General features: G+C 38.4%; 1 protein-coding gene across 1 annotated transcript in view; it reads left to right on the top strand.

Moving 5' to 3' along the window:
- The window catches only part of LOC127648372 (BAH and coiled-coil domain-containing protein 1-like), a 170,657-nt gene extending 143,449 nt beyond the window's left edge, over positions 1-27,208 (top strand). Inside the window, exons 15-29 of the mRNA XM_052133030.1 lie at positions 1,765-1,879; positions 3,509-3,725; positions 4,462-4,656; positions 5,480-5,653; positions 6,199-6,455; positions 9,075-9,155; positions 9,371-9,497; positions 9,732-9,849; positions 11,578-11,653; positions 14,154-14,262; positions 14,606-14,722; positions 15,742-15,879; positions 16,520-17,703; positions 18,240-18,476; positions 19,286-27,208. Coding sequence (XP_051988990.1) covers positions 1,765-1,879; positions 3,509-3,725; positions 4,462-4,656; positions 5,480-5,653; positions 6,199-6,455; positions 9,075-9,155; positions 9,371-9,497; positions 9,732-9,849; positions 11,578-11,653; positions 14,154-14,262; positions 14,606-14,722; positions 15,742-15,879; positions 16,520-17,703; positions 18,240-18,476; positions 19,286-19,501 — 3,361 coding nt within the window. The 3' untranslated portion in view covers positions 19,502-27,208. The remainder of the gene's footprint in view (positions 1-1,764; positions 1,880-3,508; positions 3,726-4,461; positions 4,657-5,479; positions 5,654-6,198; positions 6,456-9,074; positions 9,156-9,370; positions 9,498-9,731; positions 9,850-11,577; positions 11,654-14,153; positions 14,263-14,605; positions 14,723-15,741; positions 15,880-16,519; positions 17,704-18,239; positions 18,477-19,285) is intronic.
- Positions 27,209-27,806: the final 598 nt, after the last annotated feature.

Genomic DNA, 27,806 nt, shown 5'->3' on the forward strand with positions numbered 1-27,806 from the left:
TTTTGCTGCAACACAAAGACACCAGTAGACAGTTGCTCTCCCAGCACAAAACGCAGCCAGTCTGATTCTATTATGTAATCAGAAATTAGTACGCCGAACCAGAACACGGAATAAGTAGGAATGCAACAGTCTGGTTACTGAAGTAAATATACCATTCATTTATGCCATAGACAAATGTATTTTTAACAATAACTTATAAACCATTAAAGACAGACATACCTTGCGCTCCGAGGTTGTTAATCGATGGTATATGCCTCTGTTGAAGCCATCAGTTACATTTAAACAAAAATAAATCATGATTAATAGTGATATTTCTTGTGAAGAACTACACTACCCATGATCCTGGGAAAACCCAAAAGGGAAAATCGGCCAATTGGAGAATCATGACAAACAATGTGCACCAAAAGAGCTCTGCAGCGACTCACTTCCATGAAATACTGTGTACGAAGCGACTGAGTTGGTCTCCTCACACTCTCAAACTACAGTATATATCTGAATGTTTTGCAATAAAATTTAAACATATTTGTTTCTATACTTATAATCAACAACTTTAAATCAATAGTTTCATATTTTTGCATTGTTTTTATTTTATGTAATTCACAGTGCTTCATAGGATTGTAGTTCATTCCCTCATTAAAGGCGTTAAGTACACAGTCTTGGTCCTTTGTTATTTGTCCGAGTTCCGATCTTTTTCTTTAAAACAAAGTTTGTTGTGGTCACCTCAGAGCTGGTTCATGGCTCTTTTATGAAGGATTTTATAAAATACTTGAATGGGAAAAAAAATGAATGGGAAAAATACTTCTGATGGCTGAAAAGTAGATGGGCACTATTCAGTACTAATTTGTGGGCGTGTTTGTGTTATTACTTGAATTACATAATTCCTTTAGTGAATCAGGTGCTAAAACAATGCAGACAGCATGCGCATGAGTTCCCCTAGAGATTTTAATATGAACTCAAATGACCTCATCAAATTCTTACAAGATGAAATAGTTATTTTTATCCACATCAATTTGTCATTACTATATTGATACAATTATCTAATTTCTGTCAGTTTCTATTTCTTCAAAGGAATTTTAGGTGAAACATTTAAGACAAAGTTACAAAGAAACATAACTTAGACCTCCAGAAAGAGGAATAATATATTATTTTGGGATTATATAAGCAGAAGCACTTTACAGCAAACCAAAAACCATTCAAACAATCTTTCATATTATGTCTAACAGTGATTAAACAAAGCTCTTCAAGCTCATGTGACTGACTGCACACTAGCACTCCACCCTGCTGGAGGATGAAAGGTAATCTTTTATGTGAGAGCAGCCTGTCTTGCTGTCTTGGTCTGTCGGGCAGGTTTCCAGGGAAATTCAAGGGCATTCTCTCCCAGCCCGCGTTCAGAGCCGAGGGAGTTTGCGCTGATAATAACAACGGCAAGAAATACAATAGCGTCAAATACAAACATAGTGCGCTCAATCGGCTCGCTCTGTCTTTTCAAAGACACCGGCCCCTTTTTGTAGTGGGAATCTCCCCTGGTAGTTCATGCAGCGCTTTTTATCCGGCAACTGCCCTCAAACTGTGGCAGGATGGCCGTTTGATCGCAGTTCCTCAAGCGTGTGGTGTGAAGACCACGGTTTTGTCTTCGCAGGCAGTGATCTGAGCCTACTGAGAGGCAGCTCTGCCTAGTTCTCTCTCATCTTTCTTTTGCTTTCTCCTTTCGTACCGCCACTGTTTGTGCTGCACTGATAGGCTGTGCTGTTGTTTGATTGACAGGTTGGTGGGAGCGGGGCTAAGTCCTCTGGAGGATGAGCAGCGGGGAGGCGGAGACTCTCAGAGGAAGAAGAAAAAACTGTCCAGTCGAGGGTTTGGCCGTCTTAACTCTGCAGAGGTCAGTATCTCTGCGTTCCTTGTTTCTCTCCTCTGCTCTGTTCAACCCATCATCGTGTCTTAAAAGGATAGTTCACCCAAAAATGAAAATTCTGTCATTATTTACACACTTTTGTGCTGATTCCAAGTTTTTAAAGTTGGGTGTATGCTCCCCCATCAGACAATGTTGTACATTTTAAAGTTAAATGCATCAATCTGGTGCACTTTGAGAGCTAAATTAAGAGGCTATCTATGAAGAACTTTGTGCTCTTGTAAACAATTTTATGCTCTAGTAGTAATTTAATCACAAACACATCGGTTGACTAGAGATTAATTTGTGATGACATGACAAAAAATTCACACCCACGAGCATGGTAAAATTGAGACTGAACTGAAACTACTGTGACCTACTGCCCCTTTCTCTGCTGTCAAAATCACCTGCTGCCCCTCCCTCAACTGAATGTTTGTCCCTATGAGAGTCTCTTCTACTACAAAGAAACAAGTAATGTTAAAATTCCACAGTTACTTCAGTTTATTTCTTGACAAAAGCCTATGAATAATCGGTTTGGCTATTGACTTGCCATGTAACTATGCTAGCTATCTTAGCTAGCATCCTCTGTAGCTGTTTCTTCCTCATCTCAACTATTGCTCTCAAAACTTTTGTGTTCCTTTGCAACACTTTGCGCTCACTAGCATTACATTTTGCGCTACCTTGCAATAGTTTGACTTCCCTTACAAAATTTTGTGTACATTTCGCAATATGTTTTGCATTTCATTGCAATAGTTTGCGCTCCCTTGCAAAAAGATTTGTGTTCCTCTGCAATATGTTTTCTGTTTCCCCGCATTAATTCACATTACCTTGCAATATATTTGTAATTTCCTTGAAATAGTTTGTGTTCCCTCGCAATAATCTTTGTGTAACCTTGCAATATCTTCTGTGCTCCCTCAAAATAGTTTTTGTTTCCATGCAATACCTCATGAAAATGTACCATAGTTTTACCACAATAACCATATTTCAATAATGATAATTGTAGTAAAACCATAACCACAAAATATACCATGTTTTTACTACAGGAACCATATTTTAACCATGATGTTCATATAAATACCATACTAATTAAACAGGAAAAATAAAACTACTTTACCACAATAGTAAACTACCAATACCATAGTAAAAACAGATACTGTGGAGGATTTGGTGGTTACTACAAATATACCATTGAGTGGTTACTATGGTTACTGTAATAAAACTTTGGTAAATGTAAATATGGGACAGATAAATTAATTGTGAAGGAACCCAAAATAATTTCAAGAGGACACACAATTTATTGCAAGAGAAAGCAAAGCTTATTGCTAAGTAAGTTATTGTGATGAGAAGGCAAACTATTGCCAGGGACGATAAAAACGTATTGTGACGGAACGCAAAACTTATAGCAAAAGAACACAAATCTATTGTGATGGAAAATTTGAGAAAACAAATTCTCTACCTTTCCTCTAATGGGCTCTGTACATGAGGGAGCTTAAATGTCAATTGATCTACTTCTTTAAGAGGGCCCAAGACAGGTCTTGATGTTAATCATGTGCCATCTGGATGTCATAACATTGTTCTGCTCTTTCTTTCTTTCTTTATCATTCTCTTGTTCTCTCTTAGATGAAGTCACAGTGCTGTCGAAAGAGCTGTCTGCAAGATCAACGCATGAGTCAACTCAAGCAGAAGATCTCAGGTGGACAAATCACCTCTGGAGCTGCGTCCCGGGACCGAGAGTCTTCCTCAGCCTCTAAGAGCCTCTACTCCAGCCAGAGTAACTCCAAAGCAGAGTCCACACACCTCAGCACGACCAACGAGTCTGAGAGCTTGAGCGATACAGGTACAACTCATCCTACATGATGTCACTGTGTCTTATCGTGTGTTTCTATTATGGGTCACTAGAGAAAGCAGAGCATTTGACAAATGCTTAAGAGCCTTTTTGAGGGTGCTTAACAGTGTTTCCTGCATCACTATTTAGTTGTGTTTACAGATTACATACATCGATTTTTAGCTAAAATGAAGAATCTCCAGAGAATCACAAAATAAGGAGGGATCAAAACTAATATTTTTTAAAATACATTATCTTTACGAAGTTTAATGCTCCAATAAAAAGTGCATTAATCATTGCAATAGTTATAATGTTGGTTAATTTTATATTACAAGGAAAATCATTGTGAATATATTATATATTGCCCAGCCCTGATAAATGGCATTTTAGTTTAAAAAAAAGTATATTAAAATATATATAATAAATGGGGTTCTGCAATGCAAAAACTGAATTCTGTAGGAAACACTGGTGGGTTCCATAAAGGAAAGAAATCATCATCAGTTTGAAATCAAATGCAAAATTTGAAATGGATTTCTAAAGCATCAAGTATCATCATCCAGCAGTGGTGAAGATACACCCCAATGACTTTGAATGCTGTTTTTTTTCTCAACTTTTTTTGCATGACAGTGCGTCAATTTCACAAATGTCCATGCTATGCTTCATTCACAGCGTTCTCTTGCATATATTAAAACTCTGTGTAGGTACCCTGTAAAGCATGCAAATGACTGTGTCTTGCTTTCTTGTCCAGGCACCAGTGGGGACAGCGGGACTCGGGAGTGCTGGAAGAGACATGAACCAGCAGCTGTTAAACGAGGAAGGAATAAAAGTTGTGGAGCAGCAACGTGTTTGCAGCGGCCAGGGGCCCGGACCCCCCAGGGCAGGAGACAGGACGTGGACGAGGAAGGAGAGACGTCCCCCCCAGAGAGTGTGTACTCTGAGCAAGGTGAGTGTCAGTGCCGTATTTCTGTAAGAATTGATTTGCGATGTCTCTAATACGTCACAGTTACTCAACACATGCTCAGTTTGTCTCTTGCACAAGACGGAACGTGTGTGCCGCAAAGTGAGCACTGATAGTGTTGCATATACACCGCAAGAGCACACGAGTCGACACTTGAGCCGAAAGTGCCATAGAAACACCACAAAATGTTGCTTCAGCAATTGTGTTTTTTATCTCACATTTGCTTTTTATGACACTATCGGTTAGGTTTAAGGAGTAGGGTAGAGAGGTTGGTTTTGTTGATTAAAATCTCGAACCTTAAACACCTCATCTATTTGGAAGAACTTTTCATTTGTTTTTAGCGCCACACAGTGGTCATTTCACCCTGGAACTGCCATAATACGTGTATAAACCACATATTGTCATTTTACATGAGATCAGGCTCATAAAAGTAGTTTCAGAGTTTGTGTAGTTACTACATTTTGCCTTTGTATTTAAAAAGAATGAGATTTGATGCCATGACCGATGTAAACATTGATAAATCTAATGACTAGTTGAACAGAGGAGTGACAATCATATTTAGCTGCAGTGTGTACGTGGCCACTATCTCTCACTGCAAACTCAGCAGCAGAATACTTGTCAAAAACAACACAATAACTCAGCATTTCATATGGAGGACAAATGTTTGCGTTGGGAGAGATTTACAAGCGACTTCAAGATGGTGTTTTACCACCTCTTTATTGTGAATCCAGAATGTTATGTTTGAATATTTAAATATATTGCTATCAGATGTGAACAGTCACATTGAAATGTTGTTTTCTCCATACAGAGGAAGATGAAGAGGAAGGCAGTTATGGCAGTGAGGAAGGCCAAGACATCAAAGCACCAGCGTTCAGGGATTTATCCTTCAGCTCGTCTGTCACAGGCCCCTCCCCTTTTTCTGTTGTCAAACTGGAAGCCAATCAGAAGGCAAAGATTAAGCGAGAACGTCAGGAACTTAAAGGTATAGCCCTTTAATTCTATAATAAAAGAATGATTCATTCTCCAAATCTTTAGGGGTAATCACTAAGAATGAATTGCGCCCATTGATGTTGTTGTTTATTTGGAAAGTTGAAAGTGCGCTTGACAACAAAGGGTTTTCTCCATTATTTGATCATAATTTGATGAATTTCTGCAGCAATGATCAGTAGAATATACACAAACAGCACTTAAATGAAACTATGTGTGCTTTCTGTGATAGCGCAACATTATTTGCTGCAGACAAAAAGCGCTGGGTTTTGTGACTAAGGCACAATCTGTAATAAACTTCATTTTCATAAAAAGGAGGCATGTTTTGCTGAAGTGAATGACAGCAACTTAATGTACATGCAGCGCAGCAATGTTTCAGTACATTTGACACCTGGTTAAACTGGATTGGGGTGGATAGTGAATAAAACAGGTTTTTGCATGGATATCCCGCATGCAAAAGTGGTGCAGCTGTTTCGTAAATTTGCCCCTATGTATTTTCTTCCTCTTAACAATTAAATTTTTTTTATGAATACTGCTCAGGATCCCAGCTTCGCTCTGTAACAGAAGGGGATGTGAAGGTGAAGCAGCGGGCCCCCTGTCGAGCCATACCCATCCCTGTCTCCAAACCTTCAGACAGAAGACGACCGGGTCGGCCCAGACTGCAGGACAAACGCTGGTCTGTGATCACAGGCAGGCCAGGTCATTACAGAAAGAGTGGCGGCCTCCTCTCATTCCCCAGCAGCACCAGTGAGCGACTAAAGAGAGCCACACAGAAGAGCTCAATGCTGAGAGCCACGGTAAGCAACTTAAGTGGACAACATGGGCAGCAACTCCATTACCGATCACACGCAACCGATCATTTTTGAGTGTTTTTTTTACTTAGGCTCTTTTATCACTGTGAATTAATTGAAAATGAAGTGTCATTTAAACATATTTTACACCTTCAATTTCTATGTATGTGTGTGTGTATATATATATATATATATATATATATATATATATATATATATATATATATATATACATGCATGTACATGCATCACATTAGTCTCCTGTGATGCATGTACAGACACTGTTGGACATTATTAGTAGACAAAATAAAATAAAAAAATAATAATTTATATATATATATATATATATATATATATATATATAAAATTATTATTTTTTATTTTATTTTGTCTACTAATAATGTCCAACAGTGTCTGTACATGCATCACAGGAGACTAATATCATTTTTGTCATGAAAATTTCAATCAAAGTGTGATTTCCAGCACATCTCAAATTCGTTTTTTTGTTTAACAGAATCTGTGCTGGAATGATGCTGATTGAAATAAAATGACCGACGACTCTGTCCAAAACACACACACACACACACTGTATATGTATATATATCATAATTTGTAATTTGGCTTGATTTGAAATTGTGGCAACAAGTGAAATTTACCTTGAATTTTCCATAATGTCTCAGTTTATCTCAAGCATACTCTTCACTTTTGAGACTTTTGTCCACTTGGTTTACAAGTTCACTAACTTTTTATGGCCAAAATTGTTTGGTGTAGTGAAAATAATGCCTGTTGGACAGTCATAATTAAAAAAATTTTTAAATGGTTTGTTTATTTCACTCTGTTTAGATGATCATAGTTTTAAACGTGTAATAATTAGTATATTTATAATGGATTTTCATAGTATAATATTGAAAGTCTGGGTCTTGGACAAGACTGAAAGAGTCAAATATATTCATGAAAAGCGTTTGAAAAGTACCACAAAAATAAATGATAACGGCCTGGTAACAAGTGTCCAGTTCAGTTTTAATGTGACCTTTACAAAACTAAAAGGAAAAAGTTTAAATCTCTTTGTTTTGAGAAAAATCAACCCCTGGTACATGAAATGACACAAACTTATTTGAAGAAGAATTGTGTTTCCCAACAAGGTTAAGAGTACACCAACATTGACGCTCAGAAATGGCACAAGAAATAGAGATGTTCAGCCATGACGTCAATTTGTAGGCGAACCTGGAAGTCTAATTCCCATTGAGTTCCCTTGGGATTTTCCTATGGGGTTTTATAATGGGAGTTCTCCCAAAACTCCCATTATAAAACCCCATAGGAAAATCCCAAGGGAACCCATGGTGAATTAGATTGGGTAGCTCAGTGGTAAAGACGCTGGCTACTACACCTGGACTTCGAATCCCAGGGTGTGCTGAGTGACTCCAGCCGGGTCCCCTAAGTAACCAAATTGGCCCGGTTGCAAGGAAGGGTTGAGTCACATGGGGTAACCTCCTCGTTGATGTTATAATGTGGTTAGCTCTCGGTGGGGAGTTGTGTGTGGATGCTGCGGTGGATGGCGTGAAGCCTCCACATGCGCTATATCTTCACGGTAACACGCTCAACAAGCCACGTGCGGAGGTAACTGAGATTCGTCCCCTGCTACCCAGATTGAGGCAAGTCACTACGCCACCACGAGGACTTGGAGCACATTGGGAATTGGGAGAAAAGGGGAGAAAATCCCCTCCGAAAAATAATGGGAGTTTTGGATTTATGAGTAAAATTAGATCTGTTTTGTCCTACAACATTGTGAATTTTGAAGCCGCTGTATGATCTTTTAAAAAGTATGCAATTCAATTTGGCTTCAAAATGAACGGTTGAGGTATGAAAGTGTGCAGTTTATTTTGTAGAACAAAACATCCATGTATCGTCATGTAATGTTGACCACAGATCTTATTTTACTCATAAATCCAAAACTCCCATAATAAAATCCCATAGGAAAATCCAGAGGGGATCCAAGGCGAATTCTCTTCCAGGTTTGTGCACAACAAACTGAACAGCTCTATTATATTTTACAGAACGTAAGCTTGTATTCTGAATCAAATGTTAAAATGGTTAACATTCAGTTTAAAGAACTGCGGAAAAAGAAAAGAAAACATGTCTTTCAATTGTCTTTGCTGGCTGCATGCAAAACCAAACATTCAACACAACTACTGCCGTATTTTCATTCATGTCTAGTTGGTTGAGAGAATGCCCAAATTGTGCAGAGCAAAAAACAAAACATAACATCGTTTTGATGATTTTACTTTTGTGCTAATATGTGGAAAAGAGTAATAATAAAAAATAATAATGTGACTTTTGACTGGTTAAATCGGTTCAGTTTTGACAACATTCTGAATAAATGTAAGGTGTTTTTATGAATATGAAGACATGCTGCAGGTCTAGACAAGTGGTGCTGATGAGGAGGACGATTTCAGGGAGAAAGCACCTGTTGCAGACTGAAACAAATGAGTGGTTCAAATGTTAGAAAGAGAGAGTACATAAGTCGATTGACATGGCAGTGGGCCAATCAGCTTCCGCCATGTATCATTTTGTGACTACTACAATCAGATACTCTAGTCTTTTATTTTTTCTCTTTTTATACTGTAGAGAAGTTGTTACTGGTCGACCGGGGCTGAGTCTCCAGATAGCGATGATAACAACAGTACTCGGAGAACCAGATTAAGAGAGGTACATGCACACTAATACAAACACACACTCCCAATGTTAGATGAATTTAGAACTTGTCTCCTTCTCTTGCTGATTAAGATGTATCTTAACATAAAGGTGACATTCTCACCCTCTGATATTCAGTCTGGATATGTGAGAATTTAGAGATGTGAGAACAGAATGTAGAGAAGAGATTCTTCAAGTGATTCACTTTCTCTTCTGTGTCTGTGGTTCAGTCTAAGGGTCGAGCGATCAGTCGTCTGCTAGAGAGCTTTGCGGCAGACGATGGGTTCCACCTGGGTGAAGACAGCAGCTTCTCGGATGAGGAGAGGAAGAGTTCATCTCATACCAGAACTTTTCCAGGTGAACTGAATACTTCCATCTGATTGGATCAGCCACTTTCAAAACTATTCTACAGTCATTGTTATACTGTGATCGCTCGTTCATTGAATAATGAATAATGTGTGAAGTTGTTACGTTGCTTTGCAACAGTCAATCGTTGGGGTAATATAACTGGTGGTAGGACTGGACGATATTGAATATGTACATATTGTTTGATGTGTTTGTGTATTTTGAGTTGTTGTTTTTGTCTTTCAGCACCTCCAAACTGTGTGCTGACCAAAGAACTGCTGACTGATGGACTAAAGATTCTGATCTGTAAAGAAGACGAGCTTCTGTATGCGGCTCGTGTGAGTCCTACGGAGTCGCCAGATGTGTACGTGTATGACTCTTACTACATATTTACAGTTTTTCACTGAGCATATGGGTAGGCCCAGTTGGAATTTGCAAACGTTTTCCACATTTCGATTATGAGGAAAATATGTGTTATTCTGTTGAATGGATTAGCAGCACAAAACAGAATCCTGTTTTTTGAGTGGTTCAACCAATGCTGTGAGTTTGGGGCAGGACTGTCGGTTTGTGTGACCAATGGAAGTTAGAGGGAGTTGGGTTGTTTAGTGATGCTAGAGGCACAGAAACAACTCACAGCCACTGTAAACAAAGCTGAAAGTATACTAAACTTTCATTGGTAGGTGAGAATCAAATTAGCCTAAAATTATAATGATCTTTTCCATTCTGCTGATATTTATTTCGAGTTTTGCAAGCACACATTTAATGTGGGTCTGCTTTTGGGATGTGTACCTATTGTGTATTGTGTACTTTTCACACCAAGGCTCTTTGATTAAAGCTACTCTAAAAGAATTAAGATGCATTCAAATTCAGTTCATTGAGTTAATTGCATATATAAATATTTGCTGAGAAAGGCCCTCAATTAATAATAATTCAATATGTAATGATTAAATAATGAAAGTTATATTTAAATTATAAATAAAATATAATATATATTATCAATAATAATTTAGATAATTAACATGGCTTGTAATATTGGGCAGAAAAGTAAATCATTGATTATAAATACAAAAAGTCCCTGTAAAAGGGAACGTGTTGTTTATTGACATTTTATTGAACACTGGCGTACAGTCCACAGCATTCCATTTTGAAATTGAATCTGTCAATCTGTCAGAGTCAGATCTATTTATAAGGGCTTTCCTGAGGATACATCAATGTACACCTGCGTCAAACTGACACTTTGAGCATTTTACTTTGGTTGCATCACGTCATAAAACACCATTTTTAGGTTGCTGTATCAAGAAAAACGTAGTTTGAAACTTAGAAAAACACATCTCAAGATCTAAAAATGTTGCTCTAGCTAGATGTTTAAAAGAAATGTGTTCTCTTCATGATTTTATGCAAGCCTAAGTGTAGTTTGTTCTCCGAACAGCTCTTTGCTGCTGTTTCAACGCATTCAAAAAGATGAATGTTTACACTACGAGCCAAATGTGGTCACATGCATTTTCGACCACCTCCGAAAGTGATCAAAGTGGACAAATGTCAAAACGTTTTGGACCCTGTCTTGTCAAATGGATCGCCTACAATGCATCTAAATACCAGGTGTAAATGGGGCCTATGTTCAGTAGCCAGTTAAATGAGCATTGAGCATCATCCACTAGTTTCCCACAGTCCTTAGTGGTTGCACTGTGACATCACTTCCTCTGAGCCCTCTGTTCGCCAGTACTGTTTCTCGATGTCCGTTCTTTTTTGCGTTCTTATGTTCTTGAGGACTTGTTTGACGTTATCACCCATCTCTGAAAAAAAAATATTAAGAGGTTGTTGAATCTGCATATGGCAACACATCTCAAAACACGCATAGATGCGTTTTACGTCCATGTGTTTTCCGAGTTCACGCTTTCAAGGTAGTTAGGCAAGACCGATTTTCACAAGAACGCAAGAACAATAACATGTTCTTGGCATTGAGAAACAGTGAAGAGAATCTGTCACAGCCAATGAAAGTGCAGCCATCTGCAGGATCTTGACCTGTATGACCAAGCATTACACACACCACTGAAACATCTCCTCTGTACTCTCTCCTCTGTACTCTCTGCAGCTACAGCATTGTTATCAACGGTGAGAGAGGAAACCGGCCCAGAATCTACTCCCTGGAGCAGCTCTTGCATGAAGCTGTAAGTTTCCCACTCAAACAGCAAACAAACCCGCCTACACTCTGAGCTCTAACCTCTCAGGACCCACACACACAACAACACAATCTCCAAAATCCCCTCTGCCATTAAAGAGCTACACAAAATAATATCCTCTTTCTACAACAGCATTTTCCAACACACCTTTTGCATCTGTTGTCTTCACACCACATCAAGCTCTGCATCCATTCACACCTAACCTACAAGACTACACACAAACACATACAACACATTAACACAACATGGTGCTCTTCCTGTGATTAAAATATTGAAGAGTGTCTGGCCTCTATTTTGTCATGACCATGCAAGACGTGCAACGACTGTGTACTGCAATTTGTGTACTCCAGATTTCATGTAGTCCATTACTACCCAACACTGCAAATTGAGACCACCTTTTACCATTTAATCGGTTCACCATGTATAAATCAGGGGTCCCCAAACCTTCTGCTGCTAGGGCCAGGTCATTCTGTAATTTTTTCAAGGGGACCGGAGTGAGCTTACAGTATTTTACCATGGAGATTATTCTTCAGCTATTATCTCATAGATTCATTTTACAATGAAAATCCATCCACAGAACATTATTTTAATGTTGGTGTCTTGTATTGAATTGTATGTATACATTTCTTAGCAACTTGCTTTAAGATAGGCCTACTTTGTCATTGCAGACATGCTATCTTTGACACGTGAATGTCAAGACATCAAAAGGGGAGAAAAGGTCCAGTCATTTCAACAGAACATTAACTTTTTATTATTATTATTGGCTAGTAATAAAAACAAAATATGTGTGAAACTATGTGTACAACAATGTTGTAGTAACTACAATCTTACATCAGTGGGAGCTGTTCGATTTCGATTCTGGATCGGTCAGTTCTGGGACAGATTATTATTTAGTCTGTAGAAAGGTGTTGATCTTGGGAAGCAGTTTGAAAAAACACCTCGCACTATGCCACGACTCAACCATCTGATCTCAGTGTGGTATGGTATGTCACCAAGAGCGGAGTTTAGCTCGGACAGGAATCTTTGGAATTGTCTGTGGTAAAGTCTGTTCGCTCTGATGAAGTTTACGCATGACAGCACAACCTTCATGACATAACGCCTGCTGGTGAATTAAGCTGTGTATATGTAGTGGCCTCGTTTATCCATCTCTTTATTGATGAGCCCTATTAGTCCCCGTTTCTCACCGACCATGCTTGGTGTTCTGTCTGTTGTTGCATTGATACATTTTGCCTGTCAAATCCCAAATATTGAAATGTTTCACAAACCTTCTCAAAAATATCTTGCCCTGTTGTTGTCCCCTTCATGCTTTGTAAGGCAGCAAGCTCTTCACAGATCTCAAAATTGGCTCTATCACCTACAAGTACGAAAATAAGCTGCTGTACTGTGTCCCGAACGTCATTACTTTCATCATTCGCCAGTGAAAAACAGTCAAAATGACTTACATTGAGATTACAGCTGAAGATGGATGTTTCTCCCCATTTCCTCTACCCTTCTCGTGATGGTACTAGCAGAGAGACTCACTCCATTAATTGTTTCTCTCTTTTTGGGACAGACTTCAGTGACAACCGCTATCAGCTCTAACAGCTCTTCACAAACTCCCCATCTCTGAAGGGTTTCCATATTTCAGAGGGCCATAGTTTGGGAACCCCTAAGTTAAATGTTCTGTTTCAGAAGGAAATACATAATTTCTTACACATTTGTATTTACATGGAATACTTGTGTTTAGACCTTATCACTTTTTTGTATTCTTTGACATCTTTGTGTGTCAAATACAGCACAGGCCGCAACATGCTTTAAAATCAACAAAATGTGTAAAACTTTGCTTATACCAGGTTAAAAGTCTTTACTTTATCTACATAATAGTTTGCTGTATTAAGTGCGTTGACTAGAATAAAATATCCCATTGGTACCTTTCCTGCTTATATTTCCTGGGGAAAAAAGTGTCACTTTTGTTTGGGAGGGGTCTCACACACACACGCGCACACACACAAACTTTGTTATTCAGCGGTTTCATTGTGTAAACAGCAGCTGTCTGTAATTACACTCAACTTCCACTTTCCACAGGCATCTATTCCTTCATGTACCTTTGACACCAATCTATACACACACACACACACACAAGCTTTCAGCTTCACTCACTTCATCAGTAAGAGGCGCCCGTCACCATAGCAACAGTAAATTAAAGAAACCTGAAAGGGGTTGGATGTGAATGGGGGAACTGGACGCTACTGTTATCCCGGGAAGATGCAAACCCGCAATCACAGTCACTCCATTCACACAGCGCTCATTATTACTCAGCAACTTACTGTTTACCGCACCTCCGCTTCCGTGGCTCTCAGCCCGAACATGCTGGCATGAGATAAGTGACACTTTCATAAGAGCTTCACTCGGTGTGTGTGTGTGTGTTCATTTTTTATCTTGGAAGCCCAAAAACCTCTTTCATTGGCACTGACTGACAGAAGTTTGTTTCCGTCTGTGTGTGTGTTAGGTGTTGGACGTACGCCCTGAAAGTGAGGCTGTGCTAACAGAGGGGACTAGAGTGTGTGCTTACTGGAGCGAGCGCTCGCGATGTCTTTACCCAGGATATGTGCGAAGGGGTGAGACATAACTTTCTCTTCCCTTGGAATCACCAGTCTATTTCAGTTTTTTTTAATCAAATGTTAAAGTTAAATATTTAAGTTGATGTGTGTAACCTTTTTCCACCTTTTCCAGTCCTTATGAGACTTGATTAACCCTCACAGTTGATTGCAGTGATGGCACATGTTGCTAAAACGCAATATTCTAATATCTAATTTTTTTATCTCTTGTTCAAGCTTAATTTGCAGCGATAACACTTAAGTACACCATTCATAGGCTGATTTCCCCCAAAAAGTGACTCTGTGGCACTAACAAAACATTTTGAAAATATAAACAAATTGACTGATTCTTGTAATCTTCTAGGTGGTGCTGGTGATGCAGGTAAACCTGGTGGAGTTATGGTGGAGTTTGATGACGGGGACAGAGGGTGGATATCTCTTTCCAATATTCGCTTTCTTCCACCCAATTATCAAATTCAATGTAGGTCCCACATAGTTTTATATAGTTGAAATGTGATTCTGATGATTCTGGAGAGAAGCTCTGTTTCAATACCTGGTGAGATGTCTACTATTTAAGGCAGCATCTTAACCGAAATGGAGACTGATTAAAACACTCTACGTAAAAAGTAGTGATGCTCCAGTCAGGATTTTACAGCCGATACTGATCACCGATCTTCTTGTCACCTGATCGGCCCATAGCGATCCTGATACCGACCATTTAATCTTTTATCAAGATCTGTCATAACTGGCTTTCTGCACACTGTCAGTATTAACTGAATTTTCCTCTTCCAAGTAATGTCACTTTGCCTAGATTTTTTCACTTGTTGCTGCTTGAGGGGAACACGTGCTCGCTCATGAGGGCAAGAGATGAAAGGAAAGCAGCTTTGTCATGTGTGAAACGGCACATTTATCAGTACACAATACACCACACACCACACATCAAGTTTGTTTTCTTTCAACACTATGCCAGTATCCACCACACTCCATCATGCCATGACAGTGCTGCTCAAGTCTTAAAAGAAGCCACACTTGTTCTGCGACATGAGCGACAAGGACGTGAATATCGGCCGATACTGACCACTGATACTGTGGCTGATCGAGCGGAGCATCCCTGATTGAAGGCACTAATGCACATCACACAAGCAGCGATCCTTATGAGAATTGCTTGAGACTAATGCTCACAGTTGACTCTAGTACAACACAATATTCTATTAAGCAGAGAAAATCATCACACTCATTTTGGGTAAAAGTCTATTTTAAATTAAATGGAACTATTTTCATGTACTGAATAATTTACATTTCTATCGACTCCATTTTGATACACATGATGCTTTTTTTTTTTTTTTAAGGCTATGATGCCTATGATGGGAAAAATGCTGGTAGGCAGCTCACTAGGTTTTTGAACAGAGCTAATATCATTGATTGTTAGACATGGATGCTTCTCATATACTTGTCATTCACTGTAATATAATTAAAGTTTCACCTTCTCCACTCTGTCAGGTGCAGATTCAGACACTGTGCTGGTTTCTGATGGACAGTTTGGCAGAAGCAGTTCAACACAAGATAATGGGACTCTGAGTAAGAGGACGACAAGTACAGACAGATCCAGAGCTCAGGACAAACCAGTCAGAGGACCGGGTATGCACAAAACACCAGACTGAAAAAGTCATAGAAATTTCTATATTGAGTATTCATTTGTGTAGTTAAGCTCAGGTCTGCATATTTAGTTTGATTTTAATTTCTATAAATGGTTACACAATCTCTAAAAAACAATTGTTTAAAATCTTTATCCACTTATTATGGACGACCGGAAAAGTGGGGTTGGGATGTCCAAATCCCAAAACACTTAAGGGGACCCACACCCCTATGCCCAACACTCACATGTGCACATACATTCAAAAACATTTCCCGCTTCGGCTTCTGGGGGCAGTGGTTCAAAGCACAGACTGAACAGCGGAAGATCTTTAGACCTATTGCCGCCTACTATGAAGATCAATCTAAATGCTGCAGTATGTTTCATATTCTGACACACTTGCTCTATATGGAGTTCAATGTTTTATCCCAAAAAATACTAATGTGAAAAATGGAACTAAAAATATTGATTCTTGCTGTTAATTTCGACACAGTAACATGAAGTCATATATTGCAATACTTTAAAATATGGATTTTTTTTGTTGAGACTCTTTTTCTTTTCAGAAAGGTAAAACTTGTATAATCCTTTTCAGCAAACATGTGATACTAAGGTTTCTTCACAGACATTAAATTTTTTCCCCCCCAGGGAGGCCTAAGGGTTCAGGGCTGAGGAAGTCTATCTCAAACAATGTGGTGAAAAGCTCAGCATCTTCTTTGAACTGGTCATCATTAGATGCACCGAGAAGGAGAACGCCGATTAATTTTTTCCAGCTTAATGGTTCAGACTCAAAGAAAGCCTTGAAAGGCAGGGTGGCAGAAACATCTTCTCGACCTTCAGTCTCAATGACGACACCAGCCAAAGGTATCTTTAGTAGTAGCTCCTTTGAGGTGGACTCGTTCAGCAGCATAGCCAATGGTTATTCATGCTTCAGGATGTCACTGGAGGGCAAAAACACCTCTTGCATTCAAAAGAGTAGGACTAAGGACCCAGCACCAACTCGGGGTAGGAAAGCAGAATTTCTAGTGAAATTGGACCACGAAGGTGTAACATCTCCAAAGACTAAGAGTAGCAAGGCTCTTCTGTTGCTCAGAGCTTCTGGTTTTGGCTCCAACTGTATAGGTGGTCTGCCCAGGACAGAGGTTTATTCCCACCCAGTCCTGCTGGTCAAGGACAATAGGAAAGGTGATGGCTCTGGAGCAGAGCTCTTGCTGAAAGGGACGCAGGGACAGAGGAAGCCATCGCCAACCTTGCGCATTAATGAGTATAAAGACTTGAATCTTGGCTGCCATAGAGACTGCCACAGCTCTTACTCAGACATGGATGAGGAAGACCAAAGAAGAACAGTCAGTGGAGCACTTACTCCAGCCTCGGGAGGTTTAAGAACAGCTGGCAGATTTATCTCGAGCATTTCAGTGTCATCATCTTCCTCAGGTTCCTCAAGCTCCTCAAGTTCAGGTTCTCTCTCCAGTTCCAGCTTGTGTTCCTCAGATAACGACTCATCATACAGCTCGGAGGATGAGGAGAGTTCCACACTGCTGCTGCAGAGTTGCTTGACCCCACACCACTCTCTGATCCAGACCCCTGAACCCCCTTCTGGACCTCCACGACACTCGTTTGTGGCCAAAGCTGTGGCCGTGTCCAGTGCCAAAGGTGGTAGCAACAGTGTTAGCAGCAAGCCTCAGAAGAGGAAAGAGTGTCCCAGCTCACTCTCCAAAACCTCAAAGGAGCTTCTTAACAGGCAAAGGCATCTGACAGACCAGACCAAGCCGAGGCTGTCACCCATCCTGCCATCTAGACAGCTATGGAGATGGTCTGGAAACCCTGCACAGGTAAGCCTCCAACTGCATACATCTTTACAAATTGCTGACAGGATAACAGTTGCCAATACCAGTCTCTAATCCCAGTTGAAAGTGCAGAGACAACCGTATATCAGTCATTCATATGTTTACTTCATGAAGAATGTAAACATTGTGACTGGCTCAACTAGGGATGCACCTATATCATGTTCTAGAGACAGAGTAGAAGTACGATACTTTCTGTTTTGTACTTGCTGTTACAGTAACCAATACTGTTACCGATTGGGTGCAACCCTAGGCTCAACCAATGGCATGAGGTTGGGACAAGACTACCATAATTAAGCTGTTTAATGGGGCATTGAGTAGTTTGCCTGATCAATGGAAGGAGAGGAATGGAGCAGATGGGGTGGTATGGGTGTGAAGGGTAACATGTTTGGAATCAATAATTATTTTTGCAATTACTTTTGTTGCTACTAGTTGCGCAGAAATTACACATTGCAGCTTTAAAGCAGATTAATTTGTTACTTTGCACTAAGTACAAACATCTGAAGCTTCTTCTATTCCATTAGCACCGTGGATCAAAGGGGAAGGCCCAGAACCTTTTTTACAAGGCCATAGTACGAGGCAAGGACATGGTTCGGGTAGGAGACTGTGCCGTGTTCCTTTCAGCTGGCCAGCCTCATCTGCCACTAATCGGTCGCATTGAGAGTTTCTGGGAATCGTGGCAGAGCAGTATGGTTGTGAAGGTCAAGTGGTTCTACCACCCCGAAGAGACCAAGCTTGGCAACAGACACCGTGATGGCAAAGTACGTATCCACATTTTTGGAGGCCAGTCAGTTATGATAGATTTCAAGTGGTTTATGAAAATATTACTAGAGTAATTGACTATATTTAAAAAAAAAAAAAAAAACAGCTGGGCTTTAGGAGAACAACAAATTTATGCCGCAATGAGTAAGGTATTAAATATGCTTAATTGCAGGTAGCAGGGATGTCAAAATGTACAGATAGTTCAGTACCAACTCCATTATAAAGTTGGAAAATATTCTATGTCATCGGTAGAACTGACTCAATTTGATTTGCAGTGGCAAAAGTGTGAATCCTGCTATGCCGAAGGCCTAGCTTCTTGTATATTAACAAGGTTAAATTGGGACCTTCCTGGAGCATTTCATCATGAAACCTAATAAATATTCATAAGTAAAGCCTTCAGCATTGCAGAAATCATAGATCTGTGCACAGGTCATGATGAACTAAACTTGGAACGTTTTATGGATTTAGTGTTTGCTGAGATTGGAATTTAGCTGTTATTGGTACTGACTAGTAAAAAAAGAAGCACCCACATAAAAACTCTTGCTTTTGGAGAACTTTGCTGAAATAATTAACTGTGTTTAATAGCAGGTACAGTAGTAGAGATGTTGACTAAAATAAAATAAAAAATTATGTAAGCTTTCAATGGTATTAGTAAACCAGCTTAATTCAGTTGAAAGCCATCAACATTCAGATGTATCAGTTTGAACCAGGGCATTCTCTGAACCACAAGTTGTCTGATTTCACTGGTATTGCTATTGACTTCTGAAATTTTGTTGGAGAATATTAATGAGTTTTTCAATGTCTTAAGCATGCCCTGTACCAGTCGTGCCATGAGGATGAGAATGACGTCCAGACGATCTCTCATAAGTGTCAGGTTGTTTCCCGTGAGGAATACGAGCATTTGACCTGCAACAGGAAGTCTAATGGAAGCAAACTAACTGGTGACCTGTACTACCTAGCTGGCACCTACGACCCCACCAACAGCCAGCTGCTCACTGCAGATGGGATGTCCTTACACTGTTAGAACTGCACTTGCTTATCCAAGCATACTACTGAGTTGTCTGTGGTTCGGTGTCAGGGTGTTCAAAATTGAGCTGTGGTGCACTGGACAAGGACCAGGAGGTATCGTACCACCCCACATACCCAAAAACTCTGTCTACTCGGGGGAGAAATCTGGATGATTCCCCTAGCGATACATTACCAGTAGATGCAGTTTGTCCATGGTCTTAATTCTCTTCTGAGTTCACCTAACAAACATCTAACAGACTATGGTTTTTGATCACCAAAGTAGAACATGGCATCTAATTGAAAAGACTTGAGCTATGTCGTAGGTGGAGACGTTTGGAGCGTTATCGCCACTTTCATGATTCCAGGGATATTTAAGATATATTAAGTTCATTTATGTCTGTATATACAGTATATAGGGAATTATTTCCTATTAAGCCATACACTTCAGTACCTCTTAACAAGTCTTCTTATTCAGGTGTATATTGTACAGGTTGCTTGTTTTTTTTATGTTATTTTTGTCATGGTTTGTTTATATGTATATACAAAACTATTTTATATAAGTGTAATGTACAGAGTCTAATCTTACCATGTTTTGATTGGTTTATTTTTGTATAAGTGGCTGACATCGTAGTTGTTGTTGATTTCTCTCTGAGAGGGTGAGCTGAAGATGTATGTATTGCACTGCACATGGCCTGCTGAGAGAGTGAGGGGGTTTGGGTTCCTGCCCTGTCCATACAGGGCAGCATCCCACTATCAGCTGCACTTTTGTTCCTCTAATGTCTTACTCCTGTTTGTTGTTGCTTATATTTGCAGACTCGAATCACTTTAGCATTAAAACAAAGGGAAAATGTCATGTGACACTTTAAAGTCGTTCCACAAAATATATATTACCTACCAGTAGGATTCTGCTATCAATAATTAAACTGAATCAGTGTTTCAAATGACAATTCTCTTCTTATACAGAGAATAGAAATTAAGAAATGTCCACGTAATTTCACCCATATGTATATATGTATGCCTAATATAGTGTAGGTCCCCCTCATGCCGCCAAAACAACGCCAACCCGCATCTCAGAATAGCATTCAGAGATGATATTCTTCTCACAATTGTACAGAGCGGTTATCTGAGTTACTGTAGACTTTGTCAGTTTGGACCTGTCTGGACATTCTCCGTTGACCTCTCTCATCAACAAGACATTTCCATCCACAGAACTGCCCCTCACTGGATGATTTTTGTTTTTGTCACCATTCAGAGTCAAATCTAGAGACTGTTGTGTGTGAAAATCCCAGAAATACTCAAACCAGCCCGTCTGGTACCAACAATCATCCATTTACATTTACATTTATTCATTTGGCAGACGCTTTTATCCAAAGCGACTTACAAAAGAGGAAGAACATCAGCAAATCATCTTAGGGAGACAGTGGTACAAAAAGTGCCATATTACAAAGTTTCACTATCATCATAATAGTATACAAAACAGATTTAAGTGCAACAAGAAATGTAATTTTTTTTTTTTTTGTGATTATCTAATCAGCTAATTGCGTGGCAGCAGTGCAGTGTATAAAATAACGCAGATACAGGTCAGGAGCTTCAGTTAATGTTCACATCAACCATCAGAATGGGGGAAAATGTGATCTCAGTGATTTGGAGCATGGCATGATTGTTGGTGCCAGATGGGCTGGTTTGAGTATTCCTGTAACTGCTGATCTGCTGGGATTGTCACACACAACAGTCTTTTATTCCCACAAAATTATTTTCATTCTAATGTGCAAAGATCTCATTCTCATCATTGTAATACAGTAATCAAAATCTTCCTCTCTGGACACAATATATTTATTTGATTAAAAACAGCATAACATCGTCACATGTTTTAGACACTGTGTCAAGTTAATGGTGCACTCTGTAACCTTTTGTTTGTGTCATCTTGGACATCTAGTAGTGTGGATGCAGCATCATTTAAAATCAATAATTTTCAGATACAGAAGCCATAGTATAAATTCACTATTCACAAAGTGTCCAATAACAAGACGGTTACTGAGATTATGCAAGTAGTAATCAGCAAGTCATGTGATTCTAAAATGGCAGCCCCCAAGAGGGTGCCCCTGCCCCATGTAGAATTTAACAGCTTTTAGAAGGCTTTCGACATTCTAAAAAATTCAGGTTACATAGATGACTTCATGAGACTGTTACACATAATTCCAGATTGTTTGTCACCCAGGAAAGTTTCAATACTTAAAAAAAAATGGTTGACTAATGTGTTTGCCTTTTACTGCCTTATTAAAATGGTGTATGTTTACTGTTACGAATGTTGCCTACAATGCTTAAATAAAATACAGCCTACTGTAACACATTTACTTGCTTGGAGAAAAAATTATAAAAAGAGTGAATGATTTGGGTTGGGTCCCACAGTCCCAGGTATGGGCTTCAACTATGCCCATTTAGACAGAGAACCCTGATGAGAATGAGATTTTTTTTGCACTAATTTGTGTGCTTTCTAAGTCACTTACAGTTAACCTTCTGTCTGGCGAAATAGCTTTGGGAGACCACAAGGGGTGATATAACATTTACTGAACATAATACTGGAGGACACGTTAATGCGGTGCAGGTGGTCCAAAGTTGTGAATCTACTCACCATACACACAAAAGCTATGAAGGTGTTTGTATTTATTCAAGAATGAACAAAGTGACTTTGATAGGTTTGCAGGTTAGTGTATGAAACTAGTGTAACTGCTCAAACTGAACAATTAGAAATGGCAAAATGTATTCTGCAATTTTTCTAAATATAGCCTTGAATAGGTTTCAATCAAGCTGTCAAACCACAAAAAGACACTTGTAACTGAAAATACATTGTGTAGGCTATATGAAAGATACACAGAAACAATCTATCATCCAGTGATAGATAGAGTGAATTGAATGGAAAACAATGCAAGTTGCACTGGGTGTACCTTCATAGAAAATAATTGTTTCGAATTTTAGATTTAGATTGTTTCGAATTTTAGACAATAAGTTACCCTGCTGCTCACACTTTACCAAAATTGTATTAAGATACAAAAAACGATTGTACTACTGAGTAGCCTTATATATATATATATATATATATATATATATATATATATTTGAAAAACTGGCAATATAGAATGCTAATTATCTGGGAAAATTTCTGATTAGCGATTCGTAAAAAGAAGGCATCAATACCAAGTCAAATAATAATGAGCATTTGGGAGAAAACATATACATGAAAATAATGTCACAATGCAAAAAAAAAATTGGTTTCTTTTTCTTTATGTAAAATATAATGTATTATTGATTTCATGTTGAAATATGACATGCAAATGTTCATGACTGGTTTCGTGAGATTAACTCGAAATACTGGTATGGAGTACCAGAAGAACCTGAATAATAGTATATTTCACTTCCAACATGTGTTATTACTGTATCTGATGCATTTTTTGTTGTCAAATGCATACTGCACTGTATTTACGTATCGCTTTGCTTTTTCAACCATTTTGACCACATTTTTTATTTTAGTACCAATCAAAAGGTGGTATGTCGGTTAAGGGTGAGTGAGACCTAAACCTGTAGTATCCCATGGTCAGGGCACTAAAACAAGGGACTGTTTGAGCACTAGGCACTGCTGGAGTTTGTAGAGTAGTTGATATACAGTCAGACTGTATCTCATGCACTAATTTCTCACTGTGAGCGACAATCACATTCATGCATGAAAGAGTGTCCACTATTTGAAAGGCTCACACAATCACAGCATTTCTTTGTTTGTGCCAAAAAAATTCATTTTTGAATATGCAGTGTTCACTGTACAAGTTGTTTTGTGTTTTTTTTTTTCTATGTTCCTTTCTAATCATTAATGTTTATTTATTGTCAGAATTGCTGTTTCATCATAAAACCAACAGATATTAATGAACATTTCTTATTTGATGGGATCTGTTTAAAGGAATAGTTCACCAAAAATGGAAAATTCTGTCATTTACTCACCCATCTGTTGTTCCAAGGCCTTATATATTGGCGCTCGAATTGATCTTCCATTTTCAGTGGAATAAACTGTAATGTACCGTAAGAAATATCTACCACATCTTCTAACTTCTCTTCAGACTGACAAATATGAGGATATTTGTCAACCTGGTCTCATAGAATCACATTAATGTAATGATTTGATCTTGCATCATTGTACATATTGCGGCAGTTTCCAGGAGAAATAACTTTTCACTTTCACAAAAATCATCAGTAAAAGTTAAGCAAATGATCAGTTTAGAAACACTTTTCACCCTGTTCATCACAACACTATCTTATAACATCTAAACACTTTTACTAGAGCGCATGACTCATTTTAATGTTTGCGTTACATAACCAACTACATTTATAAGCTTGTTCTGGCATGATCAAATTGTGCAGTAGTTCAACTGATAAAGCGCTGCACTTGCACTGCAAAGGACCGAGGTACAAGTCCTGAAGAGCATGCAAGCTGAAAGTGTCATAGAAGCACCATAAAATTATGTAGTTGCTTCAGCAATTGTGTTTTTTATCTGACATATACCTTTTTTGATAATATTGGTTAGATCTTCAGTTGAAGTCAGAAATTACATACACCTTAGCCAAATACATTCCTAACATTTAATCATAGAAAACATTCCCTGTCTTAGGTCAGTTAGCATCACTACTTTATTTTAAGAATGTGAAATGTCAGAATAATAGTAGAGAGAATGACGTATTTCAACTTTTATTTCTTTCATCACATTCCCAGTGGGTCAGAAGTTTACATACACTTTATTTGTATTTGGTAGCATTGCCTTTAAATTGTTTAACTTGGCTCAAATTTTTTGGGGAGCCTTCCACAAGCTTCTCACAATAAATTGCTGGAATTTTGGCCCATTCCTCCAGACAGAACTGGTGTAACCGAGTCTGGTTTGTAGGCCTCCTTGCTCGCACATGCTTTGCTTTTTTTATTGGATTGAGGTCAGTGCTTTGTAATGGCCACTCACATACCTTGACTTTGTTGTCCTTAAGCCTTTTTGCCACAAATTTGGAAGTATTCTGGGATTATTGTTAATTTGGGAGACACATTTGCAACCGAGCTTTAACTTCCTGGCTGATGCCTTGAGATGTGGCTTCAATATATCCACATAATTTTCCTTCCTCATGATACCATCTATTTTGTGAAGTGCACCAGACCCTCCTGCAGCAAAGCACCCCCACAACATGATGCTGTTACCCCTATGCTTCACGGTTGGGGTGGTGTTCTTCGGCTTGCAAGCCTCACCCTTTTTCCTCCAAACGTAACAATTGTCATTATGACCAAACTGTTCCATTTCTGTTTCATTAGACCAGAGGACATTTCTAAAAGTAAGACCTTTGTCCTCTTATGCACTTGCAAACTGTAGTCTGGCTTTTTTATGGCATTTTTGGAACAGTTCTTTATTGCTGAGCAGCCTTTCAGGTTATGTTTATATCGGACTTGTTTGACTGGATATAGATACTCGTCTACCTGTTTCCTCCAGCATCTTCACAAGGTTCTTTGCTGTTGTTCTGGGATTGATTTGCACTTTTCGCACCAAATTACGTTCATCTCTTGGAGACAGAATGTGTCTTCTTTCTGAGTGATATGATGGCTGCATGGTCCCATGGTGTTTATACTTGTGTACTATTGTTGGTACAGATGACTGTGGTACTGTGGGAATATAAATGTAAGAATGAGTTTATGTGTATCAGACTTGGTAGTTTAGAGAAGAGTGTCAGCTGAATTACACTGTTAAACAGAGTTGCTAATTTGAGGTCTCTGCCAGATCCTGTTCAACTTTTTGTCAAAGAATGGCTTACTGAAGCTATCACCTTTGGTACGTGTTGGCTTTTGGTGCCTGTGTCCCAGCCACTGAATTGAAGACCATTGTTCATGATTTAATCATTGTCTGAGTCAAATGCAAATATAATGGCTTAGGTGTGAACCTTCTTTTATCTCTATGATAATGAAGTAGTCTGAGTGATATAGTTATGCTGATTGGATTAAGGGATGGTGAATCTCCAGGGTCTGGGAAGTGTTCCTACAACTGCTTACTTCCTTAGAATACTTTGTTAACAGTCATCAACTGAGTACTTTGCCTTCACTTGAAGGAGTGCCCACCAAAATGTCTATAAAACTACAATGTAAGTCTCACTTAGTTAGACTTGATGACTGCAGTGCCACGCAGCACATTCTCAATATAGAATTCTGCTGAAGACGTACTCCGAGTTTCCTGGTCTTCACTTATGAGTTTCCAACAGTACCTTCAGGCATTTGGAAATTGCTCTCAAGGATGAACTAGACTTGTGGAGGTCCACAATTTTTCTTCTCATGTTTTGGCTGATTTCTTTTGATTTTCCCATGATGTCAAGCAAAGAGGCACTTAGTACACCTCCAATTCAGTACCAATTCTGGACTTTGCCAAGCTGCTTAAAGGCACAGTTAACTTGGTGTATGTAAATTCTAACCCACTGGAATTGTGATATAGTCACACTTATAGATACAATTTTTGGAAAAATTACTCGTGTCATGCACAAAGTAGATGTCCTAAAAGACTTGCCAAAACTATAGTTTGCTAATATGAAATCTGTGGAGACTTCAGCCTAAGTGTATGTGAACTTCTGACTTCAAATTGTAGGTTTAAGGTTTAGGGTAGGGAGGTCAGTTTTGTTGATTTTAAACTCGATAGAGCATTAACCATAAAAACCTCATCTGTTTTAGGAGAACATTAAATTTGCTTTTAGCGCCTAACAGTGGACATTTCAAGACAGAACTGCTGCAATACCACGTAATATTAACAAATGCAATGTAAACAGTATTCAGTAAGTAGTTAAGTTAATATTCCATTCTGAACAAGGCCTGAGTTTATGACATTAGACTATGGTTGATGTAGACCTATGTATTAGGACTTGATTAGGTTTGATTATTTATAAAAATACTCAATTAATCAGAACAAGGTTTATATATAAAAAAGGTTTGTGTGTGAGCAAGTATGTGCGCCTTTTGTACTTCGCCTTTATGTTTGACTGATTTGACACAAGAGGCAACTGGATAGAGTCATGAATGTACTTAGCATATATTAAACATGCGTATTATCTTAAGACCTGTCTGTAAGTCTTAACAAACAAAATCAGATTTGCTGTTGGTTTCAATCTCCTTTCCATTCGAGGGGAAAAATGTGATTAGTGTTCCCAAATGAAGGTTAGCGTTTATGTTGTAAGGGAACGTGGATATTCAGACTAGCATGTCTGATCCATTAAAAGAGCAGGTCACTTGCCCAAGGCAAAAGTGCAATACTACTTTGGCTAAATATCGACATTTTGAGGCTTTTTGCAAAGGCTGATTGATAACAGGAATCATAAGGAGGACGCAGGAATGTCTGTCCTATTTAACAGCTTTCTTTAAATGTCGGTTTTGCTTTATTTGCAAAAAAGCTGTGAGGTGTGTACTTCTATTCCGCTTGTCAGAGAGTCTTTTTTTGAGTACGAGATGTTCTAACATTGTTAATGAAAAATTGCTTGTTTTTGTTTTTTTGTTTAATTGTATTTTGTTTTTCTTTTCTCTGAAATGTTGTACAAATTGTAAAAGTGTAAAGTAAGGTTTGGTTTTAGGGTAAACATTTTACCAAAAAAACAAAACAAACAAACAGTTTATGAGTATCAACTGTAAATGTGGTTTAGTATTACAATTTTTTATAGAGGGCTTATAAATAAATATCACTTTAAAATAATCACTGGGCTTTAATGTGATTTTTACAATGGTACTATTATTATAAATTATTAATATTTCTATAATATAAAACATATGGTCAAAAATTTACACATCAAGTCCATATGTTAATATTGCAAAACAGCTTTCATAGCACATTAAAACCTACAAAGCATGTCCAAAAGTACACTGAAAAAATGTATGGTTTAAGTTAGTATTTATGGTTTAAGTTAGTATTACAGATCAATCAACTTGACTACATTACGTTACACCAACAAAACTAAAAGTTTTAGGGTTAGATCAATTAGAAATAGCTCAATGTTAAAAAAGCAGGTCATTTACAGTAACCTGTTTACAATTTTAGTGAAGTAATTAGTAATCTGTAAGGATTACTTTTTGAGTAATTTGTTGGTCACGTACCAAGTTACTCAAATTAATCCTTACAGATTACTAATTACTTCACTAAAATTGTAAACAGATTACTAACTTCAAAAAGTAATCACGTTACACGTATAAAAATGATGTATTTATTAAGCATAATCATCTGTGATATTAGTGAGCTAGCAAACAGAAATTATTACCACCAGGTAAAGTTGTTAATTGT

The sequence above is a fragment of the Xyrauchen texanus genome, chromosome 8, assembly GCF_025860055.1.
Source record: "Xyrauchen texanus isolate HMW12.3.18 chromosome 8, RBS_HiC_50CHRs, whole genome shotgun sequence".
In the NCBI taxonomy this organism is placed as follows: domain Eukaryota; kingdom Metazoa; phylum Chordata; class Actinopteri; order Cypriniformes; family Catostomidae; genus Xyrauchen; species Xyrauchen texanus.